The following is a 21767-nucleotide window of genomic DNA, read 5'->3' as shown; positions in this document are numbered from 1 at the left end:
TGAGAAGGGGACAACTGAAATCGGTTCTGTCCTCCCTTCCTGGTAAGGTCGTCGGCAATTTCATTTACCTCTATATTCCTGTGCCCAAGAACCCAGATAAGGGAGATGTTTCCTGCTCGGTCGAGATGTTTGAGTTCCTCCGTACAGGAGTTCACCAGAAGAGAGCTGCCATATAGCGGCGGCATGGCCTTGATCGCAGCTTGGCTATCGGAAAAAATATTAATTTCTCCCTCCCAACAGCGATCCCGAAGCATTTTGCATGCCTGCAGGATCGCGAAGGCCTCTGCTTGAAAAACGCTGCTCGTTTCCGGCACTTTAAAGGAGACCGAGATGCTGACTGATTTAGATAAAACCCCCGCTCTCACTCCAGATTCCATCTTGGATCCGCCAGTGAAGATGGAGGTACCTATATCCGTGCCGACTCTTCCCTCATTCCAGTCTTGCCTGCTCGGAAAGATAGCCCTAGCACAACCCTCAAATCCCAGTTTGCGGATGGAGAGATCAGTGCGAGGAACAGAAAAGGAAGGAATGCCCTACAGGAAATTGTCTCCAGAGGCCAAGCTCTTTCAACCTAATAGCGAGCAGCGATCTATTTAACCTACAGATCTACAGGAAGTAAGTGTAGAATAACGTTGAGCGCAGCAGTGGGGCATGTTCTAGAAGCACCAGTGATGCCCACACATGCAGTTCTCTGCACTCACTCTAGTTTAGTGGTGTTGTAGCCCTTATGAAGAGCTACCCACCAAACTAGGCAAACATATGTTAAAATTGGCAGAGCCATCCAAAGTATGACACGTGGAGACCCCATTTTTTGCCGAACATAGATTTACAGGCGTAGAAGGCTATACTGGGCTTCTTAACTCGATTTTCTATGTGCAGCTTCAGGTGGAGCTTGGGGTCAAGTATTACACCAAGATACCTGACTTCCGATGCGAGTGTAAAACATTGGTTGTTTAGTCTTGGAAGCTTAAAAGGCGGAGGCTTGTACTTCCTGGTGAATAGCATCAACTCCGTTTTATCAGAGTTAACTCTGAGACCGCAACTGGCAGCCCAACTACTGAGTGGGGAAAATTTGAAGAGAAATAAAGATTTTCGTGGTCCCATATTATGCCTCCTCCGAACGGCAGATGGTTTTTTATGAGGATATTTTTCGTGGCAGAAATACATACAGAGTTTCGCCATTGCCTGCCGAGGGGCGCCCGCTGTTAGAAAAAAAACTGTTTCTATCATTTAGTGTCCGAAACCCGAACATTACCATGCACCATCATGCACCTGCCCATTCGCACAAGAAGTCAATGTGGCATTAAGGTGAATTAACATTGGTGACAACGGCTCATATACATATTTATGTATGTGCATCATCTATAACATTACTTTTCTTGGCCGAAGCGTGGTCAACCACCAAAATAGTACGAGGCCTTTTTATTTTTTCTTCTAACGTAAAAAGTTCACATTGGACTTCTACTAGACCGTGTACATCAGCGATACCATTTTTCACCAAAGTACTTTAATTTAGGTATATTACAAACCATTTTTAGAATATGGACATTAACTGCTGAGTGGCATATTCTATGTACGCGAATGTGAAATATTCTAAAAAATGGGATTAAACTTTCAAGCTTTTAACTAAGTACCAGGTGACGCATTCCCCTTAGCGCTTGATCCTTTTACCTATATACACACATACATACATACACATGCATACCTACCCGGCTTTTATCTTCAACGCACTTAACACGAGTAGAAGTGCATAAGTATGTGTTTCACTCTGCATTGCCGTGTTTATAAATAAACCATTCATATGAAGTTTTGTTTACTCGTCAGTGCTTTCTGTTAACAGGTTGCATTACTCCGCCTACCTTAGAGACTCCCGCTATTGTAGCAAAAGAGCAGGGAGGAAGACTCTAACTGCCTGATGTAAATAAAGTAAACAAAAAAAAAAAAAAAGCAAAACTAAGACAAAAAGTGAATGAGAACTAGAACTAGGAAATAAGCAAAACAAATACTTTTAAAGTAAAGCGGAGAGACCAAAGTGGGTCTAGAAATATACGTACAGTGGCTCAAACGCTTAATCGTACATACGCACTGCTTAACATTAAAGCAGAATTAAGGAACTGTAAGCGTTGGTTAAATTTCGAAGAAAGCATATTTGTTATTTATTTAGAGTTAACTCCATTTATTCATAAACATTACTTATTCACATATAAATTTAATATATTTATACTGAAAAATAGAAATAAGCGTAAAATTGTACGCAAAATTCCTTTAACGGTATTCAGTGGCTCATCCTTTGGATTTTATTACAGCATTTAAACGTCCTTATGGTCCTTGGAAATATTGCACCATTCAGTTAGCAAAGCTTCCTTTAGCTCGTTTGTGTTCCGAAAAACTTTACTTCTTCATTTTATGGATATTTCTTCGCAGACATAATACTTTGCACCCGACCCATTTAAATTACAAAGGGTCTTTCAGAAGTGCCGTATAAATGTCAGTAGTGAATAATTCCCAGGACGCCCAGGTTTGACTATCTGACTATTGTCACAGTTGGAATTTTATTTACAAGAGTAAAAATTATAAATAACTGAGTAATAGTTTGAACTGTATATGTATGTATATATATAAACATAATTCGCGCTTACTCCCTTTTTGGGTGTTTGGCCGAGCTCCTCCTCCTATTAGTGTCGTGCGAATGGCAGATACTTTTTATGAAGATCTTTTTCATGGCAGAAATACGCTTGGAGGTTTGGCATTGTCTGTCGAGGGGTCACCGCTATTAGAAAACACTTTTTCTTAATTTTGGTGTTTCAACAAGATTCGAACCTTCTCCTAAAGGTAGTCACGCATCAACCCATGTAGATACGGCGACCGCCCTTTGAATTTCGCATCTTTGAAATTTCTAAGAAAATTGTTCTGCTTATAATTTTTTTTTAATAATTCAACATGACCGGACTGCTCGTATGTCCTATGCAGCGACTGTCTCATTCTTTTTTAACCGCAAAACGACTATATGCCTTGCATTCATATCTTGAAGAAAGTATATACATACAATACATGCATATGTATTGTACATATGTATATAAATAAGTGTGCGTTTGCTTTTCGCACATTTTGCCATCAGAAGTCCTTACAGAAAGCATCGACGTAGGAGTACTGGTAATCCTTGATATTGCATCGTGAAGATGAATGCAAATTTTTGCAAATAATGCTCCAAGGCAAATATAAATATTTAAAGGTGGATTAGAGAATGGTATGACTTCTAAGTACTCAGTTATGAAGCGTTGGAATCTAAGTCTGGTTCATACCAGGTATATCATATCATACGTATCTATTAAATGTGTATGTATATGTATGTGTTATTATTCAAACATACCTATGCATGTATGTACATGCAGTAAAGACTCCCACAGCCGGACGCTCGCGATTCCGCAATTTTTGCCCGCTTTTAGGTGGTGTTCACTTATAGGAGTTGAAGAGCAAAACTGAATGATTTTTTTTTGGTACTTTCACTTTGTTTATTACAAAAAATAATTACTCAATTATATATTATATTTATGCACATATATAGACCTTTTCTGTCTTAATTTACATACTAAAATCTTGTACGAAACTCTGTCGAATGTTTTCGAAAAATTACTAATGCTGTAGATGCTAGCCCAATGCTGTTAAAAAATTATCCAAAGGCATAGTTGTTTAAGAATGTGTTTTTTTATTTTCAAAAGTTCGTCTACAGTAGTCTACCGCAATTAACCCTTGACACATGTTTTGTTTTTATTGATTTAGTTTTGTTTTGCAATTGTAATTACCTGAAATCAGCTTAATTTTACTTATGCCACTAATATTTTAGAAATAAATGAATTCTTATGTACAACGTCCTCTTTTTACATACCACTGCAACGAACAAAAAATTAAAGCACCGGCAAATATGTTCTCAAATAAATCCAAACCCAAGGTGTTAATCCTTTTTTCAATAAAAAAAATGTGCTGACATTCCAGATTTTTGGCATATTGGAATTCAATAAAGTCGTCACTGACTACAATTTTAAAAAGCGAAGATGTTGCAAGTCGTTAAGTTCAATGGTTCATTCATCCTTCACAGGGGCAGTTCAGTTCACTTCAAGTTCTCGGTTTCTACATCAGAGAACACATACATATGTATGTATCATAATGTTCCATTTTGGAACGAATGGCCACTCTACATCAGATAGTTCCTCGTTATTCGTAATTCGCCAATGTCAACGTCAAGTCTTCATTAATTGATAAAAAGTTATCAGAATGCAAGCCCCGCTAATTTTCGTCAAAAATTCTTACAAATAAGTAGCGTTACATGTACAAATGATTATGCATGCCCGCACCTGTCTTATATCAATGCCCATTAGAGTTACGTGGTGTATTATAAAAGTTTCGGCCCGCGATGAAGAAAACTTAAAAATAAGCGAACAAGTTTCTGCGTTCGATCATTAGAGTGTTTTCGGTTGTCGGAGTGGGATTTGTTCTAAAAATGCAACGTCAAATCTTTGGTCTTTTGTACGATTATGGGTGTCTGCTAGTAGAGATTTCACTGTATTTTGTGTCACATATATATATATACGAGAATACCAACATATGTATGTGATTAAGATAGAAATATTTACTATCGAAAGTATTTGTCTATATAACGAGTGTTTTTTTAGCTGCATGAGAACTATCAACATCGATAACTATGGTGTAACAGGGATCATTCAAACGGCCTAGGTTAGCTCAACTCTTGGGCTACAGGCTGTGGCTTAAGTTTGAACCCAAGTAAAACAAATTTTACCCTACCACTAATTAATGTACAAACTCTCATAATTTCATCCAGCGCAAAGTACTTAGGAGTAATCTTGGATTCTAAAATAAGAAACTGAACATTGAAGAATGGGTAAGGAAAACAGAAATTGCTTTATATACCTGCAAACGTATGTTTGGAAGAAGATGGGGTCTTCAACCTAAGCATACATTATGGCTGTATAAGGCAGTTATATGACAAATTTTACCATACGGTAGTTCGGTGTAGCCGAATGGGTTGGTGCGTGATTACCATTCGGAATTCACAGAGAGGTCGTTGGTTCGAATCTCGGTGAAAGCAAAATTAATAAAAACATTTTTCTAATAGCGGTCGCCCCTCGGCAGGCAATGGCAAACCTCCGAGTGTATTTCTGCCATGAAAAAGCTCCTCATAAAAATATCTGCCGTTCGGAGTCGGCTTGAAACTGTAGGTCCCTCCATTTGTGGAACAACATCAAGACGCACACCTCAAATAGGAGGAGGAGCTCGGCCAAACACCTAACAGAAGTGTACGCGCCAATTATTTATTTTTTTTTTTTTGTTTGGTGGAAAGCTCTTGGACGAGATTACAATATCAAACTATTTAGCAGAATAAAAAGATCAGCCTGTGCAATTACGGTCAGTGCATCTTGATAATGCCCTAGGGAAGCTCTTAACGCACTGCCGAATGTTGCTCCGGTAGATTCCCATATCAGGAAGATTGCTACCATGAGTGAATTTAGGTTTAATAAAGCGAGTCGTTGGAAGGGTAAAACTTATGGTCATGCTAGTCATTACAGTCCACAAACTCAGTTCAACTCGGGGAGGACTGATTAACGTGCAAATTATCTGAAAAAAACTGAATCTGTTTGCACACTTCCTAGAGCACTTGGTCCGTTTTACGTGCGGTATATACGCTAGCGGCATCAGCGGTCTTTATTTCTTTCGAAATGAGAAATGGTGAATGGCGACCGCTATTGAGCTATGATAACTAAATTTTTGTTTCCAAAAATGAAATAGCCAGGCATCCACTAGAAAGTGCAACTTGCCATATAGCGCGCATAACACTCGATTTATGGCAATATTCATGCCCCTATTGACGCCATACGGTAAAATTTATTGGACAAATTAGTTTAAAATTGGACTGATTGAATAGATTATGTAACGCGTAGCCACGGCGGACATATGCTGGGTAAAATATTCAAAAAGTAAATTCCATGAAATTATCTACCAGATTATAATAAAACATTCATTCTAACAATACTGATGTTTTGTGTTATCATTTTAAGTTCTCAAACTTAAGAAAAACATCCTATACATTTAAGAATTCTAATCACAAACACATATCTGTATACATATGTATGTACATAACTGTATGGCACTGCTTCAAAGACCGACTGTGGAGTCAATCGAAAGACGAAATATAATCGTTAGATAACAATATTTAAATAAAAGTCCAAATACAATTGAATAACACAATCGAGCAAGTTGATTAACTGTTATAATGCTGGTACAGTAAAAATATTAATAGCTAGCATTGAAAAAAAGAAAAAAAACAAGCCACTTCCGCTGCAAAGAAAACTGGTAGGTGAGTAGTTTAGAACTATTGGGACTGCAGGGAAATTATTAAAACCTTTCCCGACTAATTTAAACCATGTGCTTGTGGACCGAAAAGCACACATGCGTCAAATAATATGATAATCACATAGCGGTTAGCGCGCCAATCCAAAAGAAGAAGAATGCGTCAAGTGTGCAAGCAAGCGTCGTTTGTAAATAATTTTATACTTGGATCAAATGTTTATCTGCATTTTCATTTGATCAATTTCACCCTTGATTAACCAAAAATTATTAAGCATTGCCATTTTTTTTTCTTACTCAACATTTCTACTTTATCTACTTGCGCGAATAAACACTTGAAACGAAGTGAAGTGCGCCTTGGCGGTATGCAACAATTTTAGCGATGAGCAGTTTTACCACTTTCACCCCTTTAAGTTGTCAGTTCATATGCTAACTTCGTTATATGAAGGAAATTAGGTTGTTTTTTTTACTCAAAGTGAATCATTTATTTTTGCAATTTGAACATTTGCGCGTATTTTCGCAAACTTTGTTTAGCTCTCAATTGAACGCGTGTATTTACGTATGGATTTGGCAAACTTTCATGGCCTGCTAAAAAGCAACAGAAACTTAACAAAAAACACATACGCAACAATTTTTTCGCATTAAGTTTACTCGTGCGTGTTGGTATACAATCATCCAGCACCCCTTTTTGGGCATAATTCACACAATATGTGCTACCAAAAGTACAGAGAAGGATGATTCAGTATGACGCATTTTGGAAGGGGTTGGCAGGGTAAGAACAACTTTACTGGCAAATGAAACAAATTGTCAAAACTTTTGCATAAAACTCATTGAAACCACATTACATTCATCCTTAAACTGGCAAAGGGGTTGTAGTGTGCACATCCAAATAAAACTCTTTCGCAACTCGAGTAGAATTCTAAGTCAAAGTTTTTTATGTGTCATGATTCCATTATTTGTTCTGTGGCTTTTCATTTTTATTAATTGGGTGATACCCATTAAATGCGAGGTTAGAAGGACTTGCAAACATGTGTGTACATACATGTGCATATTTATGTAGAAAGGTGCACAATTAGCTTTTAACCACAACCCTTTTGTTCAGATATATACATACATATGTGGGCATGTACTTGTTTCTATTTGATATACCTTTATTCATACAACATACGATCCAAACAAACTTATATATGTACCCACATACTCGTACATGTGAACATTAATCCAAATTTGCTCAGTTCTAATAAAACGACTGCGTTTGCTTGCGAAAATAATGATTTAAAAATATACTTGGCGCTTTAATTGCTTAAGCGATTTTGACCGAGTTTAGCAAAGTGTGTCAGTTGTACCCAACAAGTGAACAGAAGTCCTTCTCCACCTGATTTTCTAAAGGTAAAGGAGGCCTTCCTGTTCTTGTGCCACCACAAGCGGGATACTTTTAAAGTGTGATTTTTGTATGCCGAGAGACGAGTTTACTACTCAATTGGCTGTTTAGTCCAAAGTAGCACTTCTTGGCAAGAGATATTCCCGTTGGATTTCAAAGCAGAACATTATTATAGGTGGTAATGCTGGTTTCCAAATAAACGAAGTATCTTATTACTTCAATATTATAACTGTTTAACAGTGACGTGGGTGCCACCTCTTTTTTTTCTTTTGGTGTTGGTGTGTGCGGTAGGGTTCAGAATGCCTTCGCATTTACAGCAACCGTCGTCAATTGCGTCGAATGGTGTGCCACTAAAACAATCCCTTTTCTTTTGGGAAGACTCCCTTCCCGGAACTACTTTATGTAAATTCGTCTTCTAATGTCTGTGTGTCATCATTACCAGTGGTATGTGGGGCATGCTCTCAGGGTATGTATGTACATATGTGGTGTCTGAGCAATTATGTAAGTGCTGCGGTGCACACGATCTTTTCCAGCATCAGGTTAAAGAAGTCACAGTACAGATAGTCAACCTACCTAAAACCTCAATTGGTGTCAAACGGCTCGGAGATTAGTTTTGCATGGATACCAAATTCTTGCATCGCGGCATATAGGCAACTCCCTTTCATGCTGTCAAGAGCGGATTTCAAATCGACGAAGGCCCAGTCAGGTTCGTTGAGGACCTTGTATGAGGATATTTAGAAGACTAAGAAGCAGTAGTTGGCGCAGATTGCAGGATTACCCTTCTTATGGTTTGGGCAGAGGACACTTATATTCTAACCGAGAGGCATACATATGTAGCTCAGCTGGCAGTCCGTCGACTCCCATGGCTTTGTTGTTTTTTAGCCGGGTTAAGCTATTAGCACTTAGTCTTGATCGGGCAACGAGATGACGTCGATGATTGGGGAATCGAGCCTTCTATCTTTTCTGTAACACTCACTACTCAGCAGGTTCGAGAAGTGCTCATTTCATATCTTAGGTATGCTCTGGATGCCTGTCACCGGGTCGCCGTCTTTATTCCTCCAGAAAACGTCCCGGTCTTGAGTCCTTCTGTAAGTTGGCAAACTTTCTAGTCGAATTTTCAGACGTTTATCCTATCGACCAGCATCTCAAACTCTTCGCACCCCGTATTTCGGTCTCTCCCATTTCGCCCAACTGCAGTATGGAACTATATGCAGCGTCTATTTATGTATGTCTGTACATCTAATTATATAAGGCAAATTTCGGCCTTAAAGAGTAAGTCGCCAAAAGAATTGGAAGATTTAGAGGCACATTTTCTACTCTATATACGAATAAGTATCGAGTACTTCTCTCCGTCGAAAGGTCGCGTCGTAAAGGTGTATGCGATCTGGCGTTGCCTTGATGAAACAGAACACCCTTCCTACTCCACCAAGAACCAAGTAAAGCTTTCTTTGCCGTCAATACGCGCTGGGCTGGCTAATCGCTATTTGAAACCCAACGATTTTTCCTTTATTTTAGAAAAATATGTAAATATGTATAGTAATAGTCGTGCTATGAGAAAACTTCACCAATATGTATGCTTGTATACCGTTTACTGATGCATAAAACACTTTGGTAAGTAAATTGATACTATGTATCAATAATTCAAAGTATCCTCGGAGAATATTGCATACACACACACACGAAATACCTTTTCCATATCATTCAAAAGAGTTTAAAAGGCATTGATTGTGATGGAATCGATGATGACAGGTCTGCACTACAATTACGTTACACTTGATATCCTGCCGAAAAATTGAGTTAAATAAAAATTACTATTAACCAGAAAGGCAAACAGCAAAGCAAAAACATCAGCCGCTCACAGCTGTTTCACAAAGTCATGCCGAAAATCAATGCAGAATATAAAAATAATATAAAAAATAACCATTCTACGATACGTAAGATCAGCTTTTGCATCTTGAAACGTTTCCGCACCAAATTGCCGTAGTTGTGTATGTGAGATATTCTGCCAGTTCAGTTAACTTGAGATTCATTTGCAGCGCTTTTGCTATCAACAATCTGAGCAGACACTTAAAAGTTCTCAGGTATCTGCTGTGAATAAGATTGACCGTGAGAAAAATGCAACGTGCCTGTCAATGCGGTGTCGTAGGTCGCCAGGGCCAACGGACAGTGCTGAACAAAGTAACGAGTACCTTGTGATCTTCGGTTTTAATCTAAAAAAAGTTATGCGTAGTTGCATAAATACATACATACCTGCAAGCTGGTATACAAGTTTGGTTTTGTGGTATGTTGTGTTAGAGGTAATACATACGGCATACATACATACGCGTATACCACCTTGATCAAAAAGTTCCCGCCAGATGATGCTCTAAGTCAACTAATTTGAGTTCAGTTTGTTGGGTGGGCACATCTGTGATTAACATTCACATCAAAATTGTATCACCTGATATTTATAAAAAGTAGGCCGTCTTGAGTAAATCTACCTCTGCACGTGTTTTCCATTTTTCACAGTTTTAAAAATGGATTTGAATTATCAACAACGAGTTTGTTAAAAATAAATTTTTCGTTAAAAATGGATTCAATGGTGCGAAAACCTTAGAAATGTTGGAAAACTGTTTCGGTAATGACATTCTAAAGAAAATAGCCTTTTACGAGTGGCGTGAACTGTTCAGAAGAGATCGTGAGTCCCTCGAGGATGACGAACGTAGTGGCAGGCCGTCGACATCGAAAACTGCTGAAAACAACTATAAAGTGACAAAAAATTGATCAATAACCGTAAATTAATTATCAGACCATCAAAGAGTTGGCAGAGGACTTGAACAATGCTTATGCATCCATTCAAGACGTTGGAGTTAATGATTTGCACCATGTTACTGCAATGTTGGTTCCAAAGGACGTGAATTTCATGAAAAAAGCACCGCCCTGATATCGCCAAAGAAATGATTACCAAGTCTGAGTCCAACCCAACATTCATCAGACGCATCATTACTGGAGACGGGACGTGGTTTATGAATACGGCACGCAATCCAGATAACATGCGACTAAGTGGAGAGCTCAAGCCAATACCAAACAAACCATGTTATTTTCAGTTAAAAAATATAAAAAGAAGGGCTTTGCGGGAAAACAGCTCATGGATTTCGCACCATAATAACGATCGTCCTACAGTGTCATCATTATTAGTGAATTTTTGACCATGAACGAAACGAATACCATCGATTTCACCTGATATGTGATTTTTTTTTTCTTTTTTAAAAAAATCAAAAAATCACTCCGGGAACCACTTCGTCGTTTTAACAGCCAAAAGGAAGTAGTGGGAAAAATCGAAGACGGCTCTGATGGCTGTACCGAAAAGAGAAATGTTTCGAGAGCTGTATCAAACATTGACAGAAGTGCGTTGCTGTTGATAGGGAGTACTTTGAAGGCGATAGTATCACTTTTTAGGAATCAACTTGTATGTTGAATTTTTTGAATATATTCCGGGAACTTATTGATCAAGGTGGTATGTTGTGGAATGTTACTTCTTTTTCTGTTATTTTTTCATAATTTGGCAAAATGGCAAGAAACAAGTATTTTATTCCGCTTCAGCTAGCTTTGAGTTTCACACGTTGATAGTCATAATTTAATTATTTATTAATACAATAGCAATATACAGTAACAAAGCTACTTAGAGATTTCTTAGAGATACATAGGTGTTACACACTAAAAGCTCTCGCCGCATAGCACTTATTACATTAATTTGAAATCAGACTTAAACAAAGAAAATGTCCTTTGGTCTGCTCCTGGAAAGGTAGACTTCACGTAACTCAGCAAGCGATGGCTTAGTACGCAAAGTCGCGAGATCCTTCTGCCCACGATCGATCGAGGGCGCTCGAGTGAACTTCTAAGGCTAACAAAGCTGCCATTCTTGAATATTGTGGGCATGCTCACTGGGCATCGTCAATTAGGTATCCATGCGGTGAGATTAGGTATTCGTTCAAGTCCTTTCTGCAGAAGTTGTCCTGCTCTTACTGGACTAAGATTCAGATATCTTGGTTCTCATTTTTTGCTACACCTAACGGATATAGCAGGATTTAATATCCCACACCTGAAGAATTTCATCAGTACCTTAAAGCGGTTAGCCGAATTGTGATTAGCTACCGATTGGTCGTCATCCTCCTCTAGTCGAAAGCCCCCGCTTCGGTTCGGTGTTTATCCCTCAGTCTTCCTTTCGATGGTATAACAATGGACGAATTTGATCCTTTGTCCAAGTGGGCTCTTAAATGAGCAGCCATTTAACCTAACGTGGACAAAGAAAAATTATTCAAGACTCTACAAATATATAGGAGCATTAAAAGCATAGAGAATTCGGACACACTCTGTGTAGAGTGTACCACCATTACGGGACGACTATTACTAAACACGTAGAAAGGGGAACTCCGCAATTTGGGGCCCCCTTCCTCCTACCCGGACCTTCACTATAATACTCCACTCTTAAGTTTGCACTATACTTTCTGACTTTCTGTAATATCGTTGCTTATGCGCACGATATGGCAATAACGATATCAGAAGAGCATATCCAAGTTCTGAGCGAACTCTTACAAAATGCTCTCTACATAGGGGATAGCTGATTTAGGAAGAGTGGACTGTCAGCACCACAAAAACCGAAATGGTGATATTCACAAAAGAACATAAAAATACCTGCTTTCTAATCCCCCTCGCGAAATTGAGTGAGACTCACACTTGCTACCGAGGTAAAGTGTCTCGGGATTTTTCTTAGCTGTAAACTAAAGTGGAATCAAACACTGGCGGTCACCGCCCCATATGCATGCAAAACGGCTATAGGTAAAAGCTGGGGCTTAAAACCTCGTACAGTACACTGGCTGTACACCGCGGTTATGAGGCCCATCTTCTTCTGCGGGCTTACAGTTTGGTGACTAATATTGGAAATTATGGCATCCTAAAGCAAAATGGAAAGGATACAGAGGTGGTTTTTTAGGAAAACGCAAAACGATTTTGTAATTGGTTAATATATTTACTCGAGACTTGTATTCGAGTCTGTGTTTCCGAATAATAGGTTTTCAGTACTACTAAATCATGCGAGTCTGTACCAGAGTCGTTACAACTCCTGCCTTCGTGCAGCTTCGTTGAAAAAAAAAGAAATGGGTTAAAGGACCCTTTAAACATGGGTATAGTTCGTCGTCACAAATAGCAGATCTCATTGTATTGATTAGCTGCAAAAACGGCTCTAAAACTTCTAATGCAAACTAAAATTCTGTTTCAAATTCAGCGCCTTTTTGTTTACTCAATATTAATTCTGAAATTGACCAAGTTGCATTATGCAACAATATAATTTTTCTATGATATGATTGGAAAATTTTAAACCTTCGTATGAAAAACGTTTTACATGATACTTTTTAATTGATATTAGATTTTTCAATATTTCCTAATTTATATTACCTTCCTTTGCTTTCAGTGTCACCGTACCTGGTTATCAAGGAAATTTACAAGCTGCCATATCTCATAGCGCCTCGCTAGCCGCTTGGGAACGTTTTGGTGTGGAGTTTAGCCTGACTTTTGTCGTTGTGCTTACTTACTTTGTTTCAACCGATTCCATGAAGCGCTACATGGGCAATTCGGCCGTCTCAGTGGGAGCTGCGTATAGCGCATGCAGTTTCGTTTCTGTAAGTATATTCATGCATGTAGATATGTATCCTTAGGTCATTTAAAAACGACAGTCATGGTAATTTCTATAAAATACCTTCGAAAACTAGTTGCTATTCATACAGCTTGGAGATAGAATCAAATTCACTATACTGAAACGAAAATTTAAAGAGAAGCGATAAGTGTGAAACATTGGCATTTACTCTTAAATTAAGATACCAATGAGACCCGGTTAGGCGTGCGAACAAGTTATGAAACTACTTCGCTTATTTTTATACCTATGCGCGGCGCATTTTGAATGCATTGCAACACCTGCTGCTTTGGAATTTTTAACGCAAATTCAGTTGAAACAAAGAATCCAAGAAGTACAAAATCAAAGGTCACACAGAAAACGACGATCATATGCGTAAATATACATACATGTACATATATATACATATGTATTTATGTGGAAAAAAATTGTTTCTGACTAGCATTTAAAAAATATTATCGTCGTTGACCCTTGCGAATTTTAATTTTAATTTTAATACTCACATGGGAGGAAGTACGTGCACGTATGAATGCAAAACAGAAGTATTGTTGGACTGATTTTTTTATTTTAATCTTGTAGATAATTTCATTTCATGTAGTTTTTAAATATGATATTCGGCATACGTCCGCTGCGTGTACGAGTTAGATGGTACATTCGAGTCCAGTTTTTGATATATTTTTCCAATATATCTGGGCGTATAGCGTCAATGGTGGCTTGAATATTGCCATAAATCGATTGATAAGTGCGCTGTATGGCAAATTGCGCCGTCTCGTTGGAACCAAATTCCGTCGATGTTTAGTTGATTAGTTTGTGGAAACAAAAATTCGGTCAGCATGGCTCGATAACGCTCGCCATTCTTCAGCTTCTTTCTCTTTTCGAGAGAAATAAGGGCCTAGAACCTCGCGAACCAATTTTTTGTTTAGTAAATTTCTACAATTTGGACAGAAATGTCAACACAGTTTGCCATTCACACCATAGGTATCGATATCTATAGTTTGCATGCATCTAAAAAACATCTGATATAATAACATTTGTATATGTGGTGCTTTAAGTCCTATTTAAAGCCTATGGCGTCAACCACTCCCCTTCGCAAATGGACATGGTTTTTTGCTAGGCATCTTAGTTCGTTTCACGATAACCCCAGGGACTTCTTTTCTTCTTCTGTTGAGCGCCGCCAGGTGGTATGTGGTCTGCCAATTCCTCTACCAGTTTCTTGAAATGGTTTCAAGCGCAGCGCTTGTTTCGTGACATTTCGGCACTTTTGCTTAGCGTATGACCAATCATTTGCCATTTCCTTTTTTTGATTTCTGATGCAACGTCGACTTGGTTAGCTTGCGCCAACAACTCGGCGTTGGTTATGGTTATTGATAGTTCTCATGCAGCTAAAAACACCCGATATAAGTTTATATGCATATATTTTATACTCAAGCATAAAGAAATCAACTTGTGAGGCGTTTCTGCTCTCTCAATTTTATTTTTCCATGCTTATTCGAACTTCTATTAGAAAACCTTTTGAAAATTTTTAAATATGTTATTTTATAGTATTTTAATTTTATGTGTTTAATGCTTTTATAATGATAATGTATCTTTTTACAGATGCCGTATTTGAATCCGGCTCGTTCGCTGGGTCCTTCGTTTGTTCTTAATAAATGGGATAATCACTGGGTTTACTGGTTCGGCCCACTGGTTGGCGGCATAGCATCTGGCTTACTATTTGAATACGTTTTCAGTTCGCGTCGAAACACACGTGCACATAAATCGAGCGTGGACAATGACTCTTCCTCCATACATTCCGAAGATGATTTGAACTTTGATGTAGACGTCGAAAAATCTCACGCACCGGCCAAATATTCCCAAGGCACATATCCACGTGGTCAAACAAACACTAAATCGGCAATTGCAAGTAACACTGGCACCGTTTCTAGTGGCACCAACTACTGCCAAAACCTCTATACTGCGCCTCCCCTAACTAAGTTCGACCAACCAGAGCCACTATATGGAGGTACTCGCTCGCTATACTGCCGATCACCCACACTTACACGCACAAATCTGAATCGTTCACAGTCCGTTTATACAAAAAGTAATACGGCAATAAATCGAGAAATTGTACCTCGTCCAGGCCCACTGGTACCAGCTCAAAGTTTATATGGTATGCGTATGACACAAACGCAAACACAGGCACAATCATCACATCTGCAAAACCAGAATGTGCAAAATCAGTTGCAGCAACGTTCAGAAAGCATATATGGTATACGAGGGTCAACGAGACAATCACATCAGCAGCAACAGCAACAGCAACATCAGCACCAATCGCAACAGCAACAGCAACACCAACACCAGCATCATCAGCAACAGCAGCAGCAACCACATCAACAACTTCATCAACATCAATCAGCACAACAACCAAGTCACCATCAATCTCAGCAACCAAGTCAAGATAGTCAACAAGGCTTCCAGCCAGTATATGGCACTCGTCATAATCCTAATCCACTCGATGGTAATATCAAATATGATCGCCGCCCTGAATCGGCGTACGGTATGGCAGTGCATCGTAATCGCGGTCAATCGGCGCAATCGGATGATAGCTCATATGGATCCTACCATGGATCAGCAGTAACACCTCCAGCACGTAATCAAAATGGTGGTGAACCGATTCTTATGTATGCACCACCACCACCAATACCATCAAATCATTCACAAGTAGGCGCACCACCCATGCGCACGCAATCAGAACGCAAAGTAACGGCACCAGTTGTGGTGTCACAATCTTCGCAGATCACAACCGGCGTTGTCACATATGCGACGAATTCGGGCCAAGGTGTTCCACCACCTCCTCAACAGACGACACAACAACAGCCTCAACAGCAACCTCCACCGCAACAGCAGCAGCAGCACCAACAGCAATCGCAACAACAACATATTTTAGTGCAGCAACATCAAACATCTCAACAGCAACACTATGGAATGTTGCCGATGCGAACCAATTGAAGGAAACTCTAATGAGGTTTCGTTTATAGGTTAATGTGTGGGTCCAAATTGAGACCTATTGCACACTTATACATATTTATGTAGGCATGTAAATAGTGCAAGTGAAAAAAGAAGGGTGTATGGATAATCCTGCACAATCGCAAGATGTGTGTGTCTATTGGACGCAATATTTCCTGAACTGTTATGAAAAGTCATATACAAGTATGTACATATGTATGTATGCATAGAGTGCTTCTTATTTGACCTAAAAAAAAACATTTTTTAATTATTTATTTATTTTTTTTATATATTTTTTTTCACGTGCCATGCTTTTATTATATTCTTTAAAAAATTTAGAAAAAGTAGTTATTATTTTCAGGATTTTTATTAATTAATTAAAATGAAAGAAAAATAGGATAATGTAGCATAAATCGCACTGTTGATTCAAGAAATGGTACGTACTATTTCCTAATAATGAAGATTTCTTTGTATTAGGGTACTTTTACGAGTATCTGTAATTCATCGCAGTGAAATGCCCAACGCGGCAATAGGGGCGTGCTGCATCAGGAGATATTCAATGGCACTATTTATCAAATTTATATAAATAATTCAAGTGTTTCGCCTGCGATAATTTGGAAGAGAGTATATTATTATTTTCGCAAACTTTGGCACATGGTAGCGACCGGTAAAACTCAGCCAAAATAATCAAAAAATCGATCGTTATTTAGGTGAAAGAAGCGAATGGCAAGTTGACGCGGCTACTTTTCGAAAGTTAAAAAATAAGAAGCACCCTATATAATTATCCCACTATAAATATATATCAAACATACACACATATGTACATATCTATGTAGGTATGCACTCGAAGGCCTATTAAAATTAAGTCTTTGAAAAAGTGGTAATTAATTTATAATTTTGAAAAACTTTCACAACTACCATATAAAACCATATGTACATACATACATACGCATTGTTGTGCTCAAAAAATATAAATGATATTACTTTAGTTTACGACAATCTTATTACTACACATATAAAGGGTCATTCAAAAGACGCGCCTAGAAAAACAAGTAAAAATTTAGATTTTTTCAGTTTTCACTATTTTTATTCAAAATACGGCACTTAACAATTATATATGAAAAATGTCATAATTTAAATGCCCTCCACTAGCACGTCTACAGACTGTCAGAGGAGAATTCAAATAATTTCAAATTAAAGGACTCGCTCACATGCTATCGCATTATCGTTGCGCAGATCCACAAGTAAGAACGATCTCTGCTGGTCGCCAAAAAATGCCCACGGCTGAGATCACTTGATTCCAAAATCCTCTTTTCTGTAACATGGTTGCATAAAAAATCATTAAATTTCATAGAAAATCGTAAATCATAAACGAAAAAATCTGAAAAATGTCGTACAAATTTAGTTGTTTCTCAATAAAAAAGCATTTTTATAGCTAAGAAATCTATTTAAAATATTTTTTTATTGTAGAATTAACAAAGATATTTTTTTTGTCTATATTCTAATGTTTTTAATGTTAGCATAAAATTCTAATTTGGCATAGCAGTCCCGCCAATACGCTCAAGCAAAAAGTCCTAGCACTCAACCATCACACACCTAGGCGCCTGACAGACTCGCACCTAAATAGGTGTCTGTCAAAAAAATAGAAAGAAGCAGAGTGTTTTTAGTTGTAATTTTGTACAATGCAATGAGTTCAGCAATCTCGATCCGAATATTGTATTTCAGCTCTATTGGCTTATTCGCATAGACTTTATTTTTCAAAAAAACCCCAAAAAAATAGTCTAGTGGAGTTAGTTTGCGTAATCTAGGTTTTGTAGTTTATGTATTATGGAGACTTAGATCGCAATAATGCAATGTTCTTCCGTGTTGTGTGACTTGTGGCTCCTTCCTGTTGTAAATAAAGATTGTCTATGTCTATTCCTTCAAGGGCAGGCCACAAAAAAGCTTCAATCAGTTGTCTATAGCGATGTCCATTGACAGTAAAAACACTTTCATTTACATCTTCAGCTTCGCGAGAAAAACGGGCCGTTTATTGCACCAGCCCAAAAACCACACCAAACAGTACATTTTAGTGAATGTAATATCGATACATCTGCCTACTTGACAGATGTCAAAGGTGACATAAAACATCTAAGCGTCACTTTTGAAAAATCCTTTATAAGAATGTTGTTACATATACACAGACATACACTCGTATTAAGATAAAAATAGATGTATAATAATTCCAATTGCGTGGAACTAATAATTGGCTGTAAGTTTTAGGAAAGAGACGTGTACACCCATATATAGTTATAAGTGAATTTGCATTCATGTTCCCGGTTTTAGAACTCAGCAACTTTACATATAAGTAAACAAGAAGACTAAAGTTTAGAAAGTATTATAAATTAAATGTATGTTGTTGTTTTTTCAACAACATAGTATTATATACATACATACATACATATATAAGTATGTAAGTTGGTATAAATTTGTATCGATAGGTATTGTTGCATTAGAAATATTAATTGTATTACTCCAATTACCATAACTTCACAAGGTTCTTTTTTTAGAATAAGTTTCGTTTTAAATAAATTCTTTAAATCTAAGATTTTAAGTAACCGTTAAATCAACGTAATTGCAAGAGCTCAAAATAATAATTATTGCATTGGTTATTATAAACCGTATTAAAAAATTTTTTCATACAGTTCGATATATTTCAATTTTTGGTCTTACAGCAAACGCGCAATACTCCCTGTCTTTAAAACTCAAACTCTTAAGAGCATGCGTATTATCTTTATGTGCGCACCTGTTGTTGTTGTAATAGTAGACTAGGCCCTTGCCAGTGCAGAGTGGTCACCGGTCGTCATCGTCTAGCCCATCTTACGGTATGCCCAAGGTAGGCAAGGTTGTGGTTTCGACAGGTTGGGTTCAGAGGGAGAGGTCGGGTCGATATTCTGGATAAGTAGGAGTTTAATCTGCTACAATAGCCAGGGCATAAATGAGCCAGTTGAAGCTCTTTGTCTGCAATGGGTGGTGGTTGGACTCCGATAACGGCATTAGGGAGTTTAGGAAGGTTGTGATAGTCTCTATAAAACAAAAATACCGTCGAGGAATCATTCGCTACTGCTATCTTGGCGTCATTTTTGGACCTAATACTTTCTCCATGGTACCTCCGCTCCTTTCGTGCTACTTAATACTGAATTGCGGCAGATTTTTTTTCTTTAACGCGAAAGATGCCTAATTCTGAGTGAAGGGTTGACAACATAATTACCGCATTGTTTTTCTTAGGCACATATTAACACATCATCATGATTAACCTCATTTCGGGTTAAGCATAAGGTTAATTTCTCTTTAGAGTACCAACTACAGACAAATGGGGAAACGAATTCTGCCACCGGAAGACTTATAAAAATATTATCAATAGTAAATACAGGTCATTTGTATGTCTTCCAACCAAATCCATTACTACTCCCTCTCCTTCGCTTCTGACTTCACGAATTGTTGCTTGTTAACGTTTGTAAATTTGCCCATAAAATGGGAACGAATTGCTTGCGATGCAAACCCACCAAATCTGTACGGTATGTGTTGCACTCAAAGAAATAATAAATGGTGAGAAGGAGTTGTTGGGGAAGACGGGATTATTTTAATCCCTCTAATTTCCCCGTAAAGTCCCATGCATACCCCATGACAAATTTATTTTTTAATTTATGAGTACTATATTAATGCGAGGTATCCAGGTACCACGGATGTACATAAGTATGGGGATTTTTTTCGTAAACAAATAAAGGTTAAGTGGGTTGCGAAAAAAATTAGCACATAATTAATGGTGCAGAAATAGGTTGGAAAGTTTATTAAAATTATTTCATTCATATCGTACAACTTGACTACTGGACGACTTGATAGCTTTTAGACGATGTGAGGTTCCTACATCTCATGGTTCACAAAGTTGCAAGATATATAAGTCAAGGAGTTAATCCAACCAGAACGTACCGACATAATATTTTTTACTGCTTTGATCGATATGGCTTAATTATTGGAACACCACGTCTGCTAATAGACAAGTAAAAATTCATTTCCACAACGGAGCCATTTTAATTACGTTTCATGCTACACTTGCTGGGGTGGATCGCCAATGCATGTTGTCTTTTATTTTTTTAAATATCGTCTTGATCGAGCAATTGGCGAAAGCAGTCCTTTTTGGAAAAATCTGTGGAATGGTTTAAAACTTTCTCAGTTTTTAAGCTTTAGCTTCAATAGGAATACGAGTCTTCCTATTGTCATGTTTAGATTGTAGTCTAGAAAATCACTTTTTTCCTTAAGATTTACTTACTTATCATACATATGTAAATTTATAATACCAATAAATACCTACATATATTTTTAAGAGACATTAAAATTAAAAAAATTAAGAAATAAAAAATAAAGAAATTGTGTAACTCCTGAAAATACAAACTACATATTTTTTGTTGATAATATAATATATTTAGGGAAATCGGGGAAAAGGCTAGAATCCCGCCTTCACAGTGGAAGATATAACGAAGACACTTTCTTTAAAAATTTTTAGGCCAAACTTCTCTTCCAATTTGAACAGTTATGATGGTGTTCCCCAAATGACAGTTGCACATTTTTATGCTACCTCCGAACGGTAAATTGCGGTTGATTTTTTAAAGTACACGTGTTGTACGTGTTAAATGCCAACGTGGTGTAGCCAACAACACACCATTAATCGGCTCTTAGCGATTAGGAAATTGAGTTAGAAGTCAAACATCTTAGAAAGAATAAGGAAAGCGAACCTAGCTTTTTACGTCTGTAAGATAGCTTAGGTAAGACCTGGGGAATTAAACTTAATGTTGCTCATAGACTTTGTACTGCTGTCGTCAGACCCATTCTTCTATATGGAAATGTTGTCTGGAGGTGTGCTATACAAAAAAAAAACCTATTCTAATTTATTGAATAAGGTGCAAAGATCAGCGGAATTAGCAATATGTGGCGTCATGAAAACCGCGCCATCCATGGCTTTGGATATCATATTACATCTGCCGCCCCTAGATCTCTTCTGCAAATACTCAGCGGCTTCACCCTCCCATTCTCTGCTTCGAAAGGAATTTCTTAATGAAAATCCCTTCTAGACTTGAATGACTTGAAGAAGATCCATCACCCAATACACACGTTAAGATCTACACGGACGGATCTAAAATGGACACCAGTGTAGGGTCAGGGTTATATTGCGAAGAGTTTTCTATCAATGAATCCTTTAAACTACCGGATCACTGTGGTGTTTTTCAAGCGGAAATAAACGCTATTCATGAAGCCTTAAAATGGTTAGAGACAAACAGAATATCATCAACAGATGCCTGCATTCTATCAGCCAAGCTGCCCTACGGGGCCTAGATG

General features: G+C 37.8%; 1 protein-coding gene across 1 annotated transcript in view; it reads left to right on the top strand.

Annotated features, from left to right (window-relative positions):
* Positions 1-19123, top strand: part of LOC128863730 (neurogenic protein big brain) — a 44160-nt gene extending 25037 nt beyond the window's left edge. The window contains exons 4-5 of the mRNA XM_054103039.1: positions 13191-13398; positions 15006-19123. Coding sequence (XP_053959014.1) covers positions 13191-13398; positions 15006-16397 — 1600 coding nt within the window. The 3' untranslated portion in view covers positions 16398-19123. The remainder of the gene's footprint in view (positions 1-13190; positions 13399-15005) is intronic.
* Positions 19124-21767: the final 2644 nt, after the last annotated feature.

The sequence above is a fragment of the Anastrepha ludens genome, chromosome 5 (assembly GCF_028408465.1).
Source record: "Anastrepha ludens isolate Willacy chromosome 5, idAnaLude1.1, whole genome shotgun sequence".
Lineage (NCBI taxonomy): Eukaryota > Metazoa > Arthropoda > Insecta > Diptera > Tephritidae > Anastrepha > Anastrepha ludens.
The sequence above is the reverse complement of the archived record's forward strand: the minus strand, read 5'-3'. Positions and strand labels throughout refer to the sequence as shown.